This window comes from Oncorhynchus mykiss, chromosome 3 (genome assembly GCF_013265735.2).
Source record: "Oncorhynchus mykiss isolate Arlee chromosome 3, USDA_OmykA_1.1, whole genome shotgun sequence".
In the NCBI taxonomy this organism is placed as follows: Eukaryota; Metazoa; Chordata; class Actinopteri; order Salmoniformes; family Salmonidae; genus Oncorhynchus; species Oncorhynchus mykiss.
In genome coordinates this window covers 62,145,177-62,156,683 of record NC_048567.1, presented here as the reverse complement: position 1 = coordinate 62,156,683, position 11,507 = coordinate 62,145,177, and the positions used below count along the sequence as shown (strand labels likewise).

The window sequence follows — 11,507 nt, the reverse complement described above, 5'->3', positions numbered from 1 at the left end:
ACTTTTGTAGGTCTACAATTTTTTTCTGGGGTCTTGGCTTATTTTTTGGTATTTATTTTCCCATGATGTCAAGCAAAGAGGCATTGAGTTTGAAGGTAGGCCTTGAAATACATCCACAGGTACACCTCCAATATATTCAAATGATGTCAACTAGCCTATCAGAAGCTTCTAAAGCCATGACGTCATTTTCTGGAATTTTCCACGCTGTTTAAAGGCACAGTCAACTTAGTGTATGTAAACTTCTGACCCACTTGAATTGTGATACAGTGAATTCTAAGTGAAATAATCTGTAAACAATTGTTGGAAAACTTACTTGTGTCATGCACAAAGTAGATGTCCTAACCGACTTGCCAAAACTATAGTTTGTTAACAAGAAATTTGTGTTATTTAATTAGTTATTGATTTATACTGCTTTAAATGACATTTTATGTATTTCTATAAAATCCAAACTGGAATCTTTCTTCAAAAGAAAGGTTGTAAAAGTATGCTAGACATTTATAGAATAAATCATACCTAGTCTGTTGAATGGCCGAATGTGTGAATATAAAAGCAACTTTACCTCAGTGAATGTTTGAAGGGATAAAGGACTATACAAAGTTTGGGAACCACTGGTCTATGCAATACATTGAATAAGACAAGGATGCAACATTGTTTTTAATGATTTACAAACAAACCATGTCCGATATTTTGCAGCAGACACGTTAAAGAAGTGATAAATGGCCTGATTTGTGAGAATGCACATCAAGTGAACTTGTGAGTGTGCACTACGAATAACATCAAGGTGCATCTGTAGTCAATTAGAAGGCATCAGACTGGTTCTGGAATAACCAAAACCTAAATTTAACACCACCACTGATTTGAAATGGAAAAATCAAGTTCTCTATATAGAAGACTTATTCAACTAAATCTGAGGTACAGCAGTTCTGTTTGTTTAGTATCAACTGATTTTAAGAAAGTGTGTAGGACTTTAGTCTATAACATAACACTGGTCACTTAGACTTAAGGCTGGAATGAAGAAATATGCTTGGTAGAATAATAAGGCTCAAACAGTTTTAGAACACCTAAAATAAGACTTCTTAAAGAACAAAATCATTCAATCAATACAGGATAAACACTATTGATTAATGTACTGCATTGTTGAGGAGCTAGCGCAAGTATTTCGCTGCACCTTTTATACTTGCTGTAAACTGTGACGAATGTGATTTGACAAAATATATAGGTGCACATTTTTAATGTGTCGCACATAAAAGCAAGATTCCAATGTCCATTATTGTATGACAAACATTTGGCAGTTAATAGTTCTTGACTCCTTGGGCTACATATAAAAAAAGGAAAATGAAAAAGCTTGCCAAAATGATACACTGCAGGCGTACACGCATAACATATTTGGGCAGAAAATAACACTTGTCTGCTCTACTTGATTGGACAATATGGTAAACAAGTGTATCACCAACCAGGCAGCCAATGTTAAGTCAAGTAAAATGTCACTAAAACTGGGCACATTTGAGTTTGTTCCCATTTCATAGACCGGATGAAGCAGAATGAAAACGTGTGTATAAATACTGAACGAAAAATAACCCTTTTCATGGTGCTATGTGTAGTGCATGGTGTGTGACGTTCTCACAGTAGTATATATGATTATGACTGATGCATCATGTAGTCTCTTGATTATCATGCATGTCTTGGTTTTGGTTAACCTGCTTTCAGACAGTTGTTGATCCCAAAAGACAAGGCCACCTTTCTTCACGGCTACATCAGGAGAGGAAGACCTACACATCTACATTACTTCTCCTTTGTGCTCGACCAACGACTCAATATAGGCACATACGGACTCTTGGTACCCACTCATCCTTTTAAGACGGAGGACACAGACAACACTTATTGGGGACAAAGGTGCCTGGACAACTAGATAAGAAACTAGATTGGAAACCCAGTATTGGGTCACACTATGGTTCTCACATCGAGGTTCTGTTGGTCATGTTGAAATCAGCTGGTCCCTTGCTGGAGCATAAGCAGACCAGCCCTTTCATGGTACTGTTTCACTTTTGCCTCAGCCACCTTTGCTGACAGGTCCATCGGTTTCTCAAAGAAGTTGACTAGCTGCTGTTCTGTGAGGAGAGAAGCCAGGATCTGAGCGTAGCTGACCGCCCACTCGCTCTGACTCTCAGACCCTGAACTCTTGCTGGTCCCCTCCTTTCTCTCTCCTTCTTCTTCTTCTTTGGTGCTGAAGACGGGATGTTCTTCTTGACTCCCCTCCCTGTGATCGTCCTCTACCTCGTCCCCGGCCCCACCCTTGCTGCTGACCTCTGACCCTGAGCAGCGGCTGCGGTGCCCGACCTCGCCGATCTGCAGCACCAGGCTGGTCACTGTAGCGATGGCCTGAAAGAGCTCATTCTCGTCTGGGTTGCCATGGAACATGCTGTAGAGGGTCTTACAGAACTGGATGAACTCCCTCTGTAGAAAACAATTATACAAGTTTATTGTGACTTACTTAGTACCTTTCAATGACTCTTTGTTTAATAGATCCCTGATTTAATTCATTTTTTTATTGTATGTACCTGGTTCATTGGAGGTACAGGTTGCTCCACATCCTTCTCCTTCTCTTTAGCCAGGTCTTTCAACATCTGTTTCAACTGTTCCTGAAAGTCTCTCATCTCCCCTTCAACATGAACACACACATCAGGAGCTACATCAACGTGATAATCTAAACAGACCTGCGCTGTAAATGTGAATCTGGAACAGTGTGTGAATACTTACCATTGGGCAGCTCTACATGGAGTGGTCCGGTAGTGGACAGCTGAGGGCTCTTCAGTGGAGATGGGTCATCCTCACTCTCAGTCAGAGCTACAGGAAACAGTCCCATTATGAAGAATGTTCATCTCTAGTTAATTCATCAATCAAATATATTTTAGAAGGTCCTTTTTACATCAGCAGTTATCACAAAGTGCACATGTTATTTAAAGATAATAGCATGTCCAACTAAAGTACATGAAAGAGAAGCACAACACCACAGGAAGACTATGTGACCCACCTGGAGGTATGTGCAAACGATACAGTAGTCTGACCTTTTCATTCAGTTCCTCAAAGTATAGCGTATCTGAAACGGAGAGACACACACACAGAAATGTCATTGGCCTTAAATCACAATGTGTGTCAATAAATGAAAGGTTAGTGCTTATACTGTCAGTAAATTCTAGGTTAGTGTTTATTCTGAATGATAGAGGGCCACAGAGGGAGCCCTTCAGATGTGTGAGTTTAAGAGGTGAATTTACATCATCTTGATCTTCCTCAACTTCAGTGGTTCTCACTGTACTGTACACAACATCTACTCCTAAAAGCCTTGGCTGGATATTGATTCCCATAAAAGCTTTGTGGGCTGAATTCCAGATGCCCATAAAAGCATAGTGGGCAGGTTTCCAATGTTCATGACTTATATGCCTTACAAGGGAATTTGAATGTGAGATAGCCTGGTGTATGTTTTCTTGGTTTTTGTATATACTCGCAGGCACAGTCACGCACACAAACTCATATTACACACAGTCTCTCTTCAGGCACTCACTTACTCTCCCTCCCTTTAGAAACACAACCTCCCTCTCTTTCTCTTTCACACACAAACACTCGCTCACATACCCAGCCACCCAGCGAACTCTCTGAAGGTGATGAGTGAGTCTCTGTCCTGGTCCAGTAGTGTGAAGGTCCGGTGGGCCACGGTGTCAGTATGAAAGCCACAAAGCCAGGGAACCAGCAGCATGTACAGGCTCTTAAACTGGACCCGGTCCACTCTGTACTGCTCCACATAGGGCCGGCCTGGGTCATGGTGCTGGAGGGCCAATGTGGTGCCCCCATCGCCCCAGTACAGGTTGATGAAGTGCTCTGTCTATAAGACAAACAGAAACAGAAGTGTTGTTGTACAGTTGGACTATAAGCAGAGGATGTTATTATTGTGTTCTGGCAATGCCTTTCTTAGTGGTCCTGGGGAGATAAATGAAGGTGTATTGAATTGAACTGAAGTACCTTGAAGAGGTCGTAGACATCAGCCAGGTTTTCAGGGGAGAGAGAGACATCTGGGGTCACCACCCTGAGCTAAATACACAGAGAGGGCGGGGCAAGGTCAGAGAAGTTTGGAGAGGAAAAGCATAAGGTTTGTGACTGTTTATGTGAAATGAGAGAACCACCGCATTCTCCTTGGTGGTGTCCTCGTGTGCTTGGAGAACCTGGATCCGGTGTCTGCATCGCAACTTCTCAATTTGTCTCACCGTCAGGTCTCCAAATTTCTGACAAGACAGAACACACAACAAGAACAAAGATCAGCTCCACACTGTCACTACAACCCTCTGGTGGTGTGGAGGGAATATTGCAGTGCCGTCTTACCTCATAGGAGTCAGCGATGAGGTCAGTGATCAGGGTGTGTTGTTTAACAGGCGGTCTGCCCTCCTCCTCCCCACTCTGAGACGAGAGAGGGTGAGGGGTAGGGGGAGCTGGATCCTCATCGTACTTCACCTGGTCCAGAAAACTGCAGACAGAGCCAAGAGTGAAAATAAAAGGCATGATTAACTATTAACATCCCACACATCAGGGTTGGCCAATCTTGTCTACAGAGTGCCTGTGTGTGTAGGCTTTTGTTTCCGTCAAACATTACCCAGTGAGGATCATGAGTGCCTGGCTGTCGTCTGCACTAGCACACAGTGCCGTAGCGTTAGCATCCAGCACAGCTAGCCCCAGCTGGAAGATGGCTTTGATGCCGTGAAAGAAGAAGCAGTCTACCACACAGACAGCGCTGCGGAAGGGAAGCACGCTGAGGAAGAGGGTGAGAAACCAGGACAGGGAGATGGAGGAGAGGGGGGAGAGGTCGGGAATGTGCTCGGCCAGCTCGGGAAGACGATCCCGGATCAGCTCTTCAAACACTGACTGGTCCACCTGAGCACCTGCAAACTCAAACACAAGTGGAAATCTACAATATTATAGATAAACACACACATAGAAGTATAAAATAAAACATATTTTGTATCCCATCGAAGGAAATGGGTTTTGTTCTCATGGAAATACTATGGGTGCATACTCATGATGTATACTCATTGTGAAATATCCCAGATAAGTTATATTTTAAAGACTATTTGAGCCAGGAAGTTGCCTGGAGATTAACAATCTATTTTCTAAGGAGAATAAGTAAACAACTGCCCTTTCAAAGCAGAACAGGCCAGACACTCATTCAGACAGAACAGTTAAAGGAAGAGGAAATTACTTTGAACGCATTTCATATGCGCCATAAATAAATAGCAACACAAAGCAGAGGAAATTAGCTTGTGTTTCAGCACACGCTTCACATGGCTAAAGAAAGCCTTTGGATATTGTTGGCTCCAATGGCAGTCGGGGCAGAAAAACAGCCCTGACAGAATAAACATGCCACAAGGAAACCACATTCAAATCACCTAAACACCAGAACAGCTCTACAGGAAAATGCATGTGTACTAATAGTCTCTCTGCTGTGTCTTTGATAATACTTCTCTAATGTACAATACTAGCTGAAGTAAACAAACCATCGCTGTAGTAAAAGTACTGTAGTAGCAGTGGTAAACCTATACAGGTCAGTTTGACATCTCACCTATAACTCTGCGGTTGAAGTAGTCAGGTAGCATTCTCTCACACACAGCCACTAGCAGTGAGAAGGCCTCCTCCTCTTTAGTGTACAGCAGCAGCACAGATGCCAGGATATTCATCGACTAAAAAGACAGACAGGCAGACAGTCAGTTATATTGTCTGTAACTGTATGGTTATGGACACTGGACACACTATACAGTTGACTGTACACATGTGTACACACTGTGACATACTGTATGGTGGTGGGTACCTTACCTGGCAGTAGCCAATCTTGGGGTTGCGGTGGGCATATGCGGTGAGGACACGGCGCAACGCGGCAATGCCTTTGACATTCTGGAAGGCGGGGTGGTCTGGCAGAGAGCGGTGCAGGTCTCTCTCGATCTCCTCCGTGGCCAGACTGCTTTGCCCCATAGACTCTGTCACCAGCCCCGAGTAGTAGCCTGGGTGGGATGCCAACTCTGATGAGGCATCTGTGTTTCCAGGGGGAAAGGTATCAGTGTTACACAGCAACAGCATATAACTACATACATGAAGGCCTGGTCAAACAACATTCCCTTTCCCTTTCCTTTCGATCTAAAAGGAATGGATAAATCACCTTTCCGGTTCTTTCAGATCTGCAAACACCAAAAAGGTAGGGGTTACTTTGGGATTACGCAAGACTTTAGTTCTGGGTTAACCGAGATGACTTTGGGACAAGGCTTGTTTTTTAAAAACTAGCTCTTTCCCTTTGTTGACTCCCCCTCTAGGATGTGAAAGGATGCTTTCAGATCATTGAGAGGGAGTAAACATGGACCTAGGATAGTTTGATATGGGGCCAAATAAAACAGTCTGTTCAGTTCTATCCCAGTGAGTGGAGAAGCCACAATCGGTTGCCTGTCTGTTTCTGGTGCAGTGTGTGCAGGGTGCTCACAGGCCTAATTGCTTGTTTCCATTGGAGATGTGGTCACAAGTTATTTGTATGCCCACTAAATCCTGCTGCTCTGGATTCCATATTACATTCAATTTGATGCTAACAGTTATGACAAAGTAGGGTCCCAGAGAATGGACTCTACAATGTTCTAAAAAAGGGAACTGCTTGCCTGGTAAAAGCCACTCCACAAACTTTAAGAAAAAAGGCACATACTAGAATTGCTAGGTATGGTACAGTACACAGGAAAGGAACGGAAAGTAGGCAGTAGAACAGAACAGAACAGCACTCTCTCTCTCTCCCTCCTTTGGGGATATACAAATATCTACCCTAACCATCACTCTACTATTAAATATACACTATATATACAAAAGTAAGTGGACACCCTTTCAAATTAGTGGATTTGACTATTTCAGCCACACCGGTTGCTGACAGGTGTTTAAAATGGAGCACACCGCCATGCAATCTCCATAGACAAACATTGGCAGTAGAATGAGCTTACTCAGTGACTTTTAACGTGGCACTGTCATAGGATGCCAACTTCCAACAAGTCAGTTTGTCAAATTTCTGCCCCGGTCAACTGTAAGTGCTGTTATTGTGAAGTGGAAACGTCTAGGAGCAAAAATGGCTCAGCCGCGAAGTGGTAGGCCACACAAGCTCACAGAACGGGACCGCCAAGTGCTTAAGCGTGTAAAAATCGCCAGTCAACGGTAGCAACACTCACTACCGAGTTCCAAACTGCCTCTGGAAGCAACGTCAGCATAAGAACTGTTCGTCGGGAGCTTCATGAAAAGGGTTTCCATGGCCGAGCAGCCGCACACAAGCCTAAGAACATCATGCACAATGCCAAGCGTTGGCTGGAGTGGTGTAAAGCTTGCCGCCAATGGACTCTGGAGCAGTGGAAACGCGTTCTCTGGAGTGATGAATCACGCTTCACCGTCTGGCAGTCCGATGGACGAATCTGGGTTTGGCGAATGCCAGGATGACACTACCTAACCGAATGCATATTGGCAACTGTAAAGTTTGGTGGAGGAGGAATAATGGGGCTGCTTTTCATGGCCCCTTAGTTCCAGTGAAGATAAATCTTAACGTTACAGCATACAATGACATTCTAGACAATTCTGTGAATACAGATTTGTGGCAACAGTTTGGTGAAGGCCCTTTCCTTTTTCAGCATGACAATGCCCTCAAGCACAAAGCAAGGTCCATACAGAAATGGCTTGTCAAGATCGGTGTTGAAGAACTTGACTTGCCTGCACAGAGCCCTGACTTCAACCCCATTTAACACCTTTGGGATGAATTGGAATGCCGACTGCCAGCCAGGCCTAATCACCCAACATCAGTGCCCGACCTCACTAATGCTTATGGCTGAATGGAAGCAAGCAATGTTCCAATATCTAGTGGAAAGCCTTCCCAGGATAGTGGAGGCTGTTATAGCAACAAAGGGGTGGACCAACTTATTAATGCCCATGATTTTGGAATGAGATGTTCAACGAGCAAGTGTCCACATACTTTTGGTCATGTAGTGTATGTGGCCTGTTGATATAGTAACCAATAACCTCAGACTCCTCCGTCCCTCACCAGAGAAGGTCATCCATAGCTCTCCCCGTAGCGACTCTGGTATCCCCATGGCAACCAGCTTCTGGATCTTCTCTGTGCGGAACATGTGGACACCTCGACCGTACTCCGGGAAGTGGTCCTCCCATAGACGCTCTTTCACCTGCTCCATGGTCTACAGGACACACACATAACCTTCAGCAAATTGAATATAGTACTGTAAGCACATTCTTAGCACTATTAACCACAATAGCCGTGGCCTGTATTAGGAGGTCAAGTTACCCAGGATGCCAGCCAGGGGGAGAACAGGGATCAATATGTGTAAATAATAAAAGAGATGTACAGAGTCACACTTTATCACATTTAGCATACCCTGGTTTCCAGTCTGTTTCTGATTCGTTCTACTACATTTGTGGTATGACAACAACAAAGGAGTTGCTGTGTCGTTCTTGAATTACGTTGGCATTTGTTTTTTATGTATGCGGGTACATCTTTCCATCCTAAATCTACGAATATGGTAGCTTAATGACTTTAAATAATTTTGTGCGACCATTAGGAGTAGTAACATGAATCATGGTAACACCAATGAGACAATTTAGGTAAATTAGTATTTTATGAAATTAATGCCACAAAAGTTCCTCAATTCTTTAAAAATAATTTACTAAACCGATATGATTAATAATTTTGCTCACAATGTTATTTACCTTAATTTAAATTGACTAACACCAATACACTTTGGAACAAATAAATCAATCATGTACACTGTTTAGCAGTGTTATATGTTATATGTAAAAAACATTCTAGACCACCTTTCCTCCACACACAGAAACACGTACAAAGCTCTCCCTCGCTCTCCATTTGGCAAATCTGACCATAATTCTATCCTCCTGATTCCTGCTTACAAGCAAAAATTTAAGCAGGAAGCACCAGTGACTCGATCTATAAAAAAGTGGTCAGATGAAACAGATGCTAAACTACAAAATTGTTTTGCTAGCACAGACTGGAATATGTTCCGGGATTCTTCCGATGGCATTGAGGAGTACACCACATCAGTCACTGGCTTTATCAATAAGTGCATCGAGGACGTCGTCCCCACAGTGACTGTACGTACAGTTGAAGTCAGAAGTTTACATACACTTAGTTTAGAGTCATTAAAACTCGTTTTAAACCACTCAACAAATTTCTTGTTAACAAACTAGATTTTTGGCAAGTCGGTTAGGACATCTAATTTGTGCAATGACACAAGTAATTTTTCCAACAATTGTTTACAGACAGATTATTACACTTATAATTCCCTGTATCACAATTCCAGTGGGTCAAAAGTTCACATATACAAAATTGACTGTCGCTTTAGAAGCTTCTGATAGGCAAATTGAAATAATTAGAGTATATTGGAGGTGTACCTGTGGATGTATTTCAAGGCCTACCTTCAAACTCAGTGCCTCTTTGCTTGACATCATGGGAAAATCAAAATAAATCAGCCAAGGCCTCAGAAAAAAAAATCCAAGTCTGGTTCATCCTTGGGAGCAATTTCCAAATGCCTGAAGGTACCACTTTCATCTGTACAAACAATAGTACGCAAATATAAACACGATGGAACCATGCAGCCGTTATACCGCTCTCTGTCTACTAGAGATGGACGTACTTTGGTGCGAAAAGTGCAAATCAATCCCAGAACAGTAAAAGACCTTGTGAACATACCAAGCCTCCCCAGCTTCTCCTTCACCCAAATCCAGACAGCAGATGTTCTGAAAGAGCTGCAAAACCTGGACCCGTACAAATCAGCTGGGCTAGACAACCTGGACCCTCTCTTTCTAAAACGATCTGCCGCCATTGTTGCAACCCCTATTACCAGCCTGTTCAACCTCTCTTTCGTATCATCCGAGATCCCTAAAGATTGGAAAGCTGCCGCGGTCATCCCCCTCTTCAAAGGGGGTGACACCCTAGACCCAAACTGTTACGGACCTATATCCATCCTGCCCTGCCTATCTAACGTCTTCGAAAGCCAAGTTAATAAACAGATCACTGATCATTTAGAATCCCACCGTACCTTCTCCGCTGTGCAATCCGGCTTCTGAGCCGGTCACGGGTGCACCTCAGCCACGCTCAAGGTACTAAACGATATCATAACCGCCATCGATAAAAGACAGTACTGTGCAGCCGTCTTTATCGACCTGGCCAAGGCTTTTGACTCTGTCAATCACCATATTCTTATTGGCAGACTCAATAGCCTTGGTTTTTCTAATGACTGCCTCGCCTGGTTCACCAACTACTTTGCAGACAGAGTTCAGTGTGTCAAATCGGAGGGCATGTTGTCCGGACCTCTGGCAGTCTCTATGGGGGTACCACAGGGTTAAATTCTAGGGCTGACTCTTTTCTCTGTATATATCAATGATGTCGCTCTTGCTGCGGGCGATTCCCTGATCCACCTCTACGCAGACGACACCATTTTGTATACTTCTGGCCCTTCCTTGGACACTGTACTAACTAACCTCCAATCGAGCTTCAATGCCATACAACACTCCTTCCGTGGCCTCCAACTGCTCTTAAAAGCTAGTAAAACCAAATGCATGCTTTTCAACCGTTCGCTGCCCGCACCAGCCCGCCCGACTAGCATCACCACCCTGGACGGTTCCGACCTAGAATATGTGGACAACTATAAATACCTAGGTGTCTGGCTAGACTGTAAACTCTCCTTCCAGACTCATATTAAACATCTCCAATCAAAAATCAAATCTAGAATCGGCTTTCTATTTCGCAACAAAGCCTCCTTCACTCACGCCGCCAAACTTACCCTAGTAAAACTCCTCGACTTCGGCGATGTCATCTACAAAATAGCTTCCAACACTCTACTCAGCAAACTGGATGCAGTCTATCACAGTGCCATTCGTTTTGTTACCAAATCACCTTATACCACCCACCACTGCGACCTGTATGCTCTAGTCGGCTGGCCCTCGCTACATATTCGTCGCCAGAACCACTGGCCCCAGGTCATCTATAAGTCTATGCTAGGTAAAGCTACGCCTTATCTCAGTTCACTGGTCACGATAACAACACCCACCCATAGCACACAATCCAGCAGGTATATCTCACTGATCATTCCCAAAGCCAACACCTCATTTGGCCGCCTCTCCTTCTAGTTCTCTGCTGCCACTGACTGGAACGAATTGCAAAAATCGCTGAAGTTGGAGACTTTTATTTCCCTTACCAACTTTAAACATAAACTATCTGAGCAGCTAACCGATCGCTGCAGCTGTACATAGTCCATCTGTAAATAGCCCCCCCAACCTATCTACCTCATCCCCATACTGTTTTTATTTGATTTACTTTTCTGCTCTTTTGCACACCAGTATCTCTACTTGCACATCATCATCTGCTCATTTATCACTCCAGTGTTAATCTGCTAAATTGTAACTATTCGCTCCTATGGCCTATTATTGCCTAC

The 11,507-nt window shown here is 43.6% G+C and overlaps 1 protein-coding gene across 4 annotated transcripts in view; it reads right to left on the bottom strand.

Annotated features, from left to right (window-relative positions):
- Window positions 1-641: 641 nt before the first annotated feature.
- The window catches only part of LOC110520333 (TBC1 domain family member 8), a 27,009-nt gene continuing 16,143 nt past the window's right edge, over window positions 642-11,507 (bottom strand). For 3 of the 4 annotated variants that reach the window (XM_036974863.1, XM_021597581.2, XM_021597583.2), the window contains 12 exons: window positions 8,087-8,237; window positions 5,854-6,068; window positions 5,603-5,720; window positions 4,640-4,925; window positions 4,372-4,513; window positions 4,176-4,274; window positions 4,015-4,083; window positions 3,631-3,877; window positions 3,032-3,097; window positions 2,758-2,844; window positions 2,559-2,686; window positions 642-2,454 (listed from right to left, as the gene is read on the bottom strand). In XM_036974863.1, the coding sequence (XP_036830758.1) occupies window positions 1,987-2,454; window positions 2,559-2,686; window positions 2,758-2,844; window positions 3,032-3,097; window positions 3,631-3,877; window positions 4,015-4,083; window positions 4,176-4,274; window positions 4,372-4,513; window positions 4,640-4,925; window positions 5,603-5,720; window positions 5,854-6,068; window positions 8,087-8,237 (2,076 nt within the window). In that variant the 3' untranslated portion in view covers window positions 642-1,986. The remainder of the gene's footprint in view (window positions 2,455-2,558; window positions 2,687-2,757; window positions 2,845-3,031; window positions 3,098-3,630; window positions 3,878-4,014; window positions 4,084-4,175; window positions 4,275-4,371; window positions 4,514-4,639; window positions 4,926-5,602; window positions 5,721-5,853; window positions 6,069-8,086; window positions 8,238-11,507) is intronic. The other variant, XM_021597582.2, reaches the window with a different exon arrangement.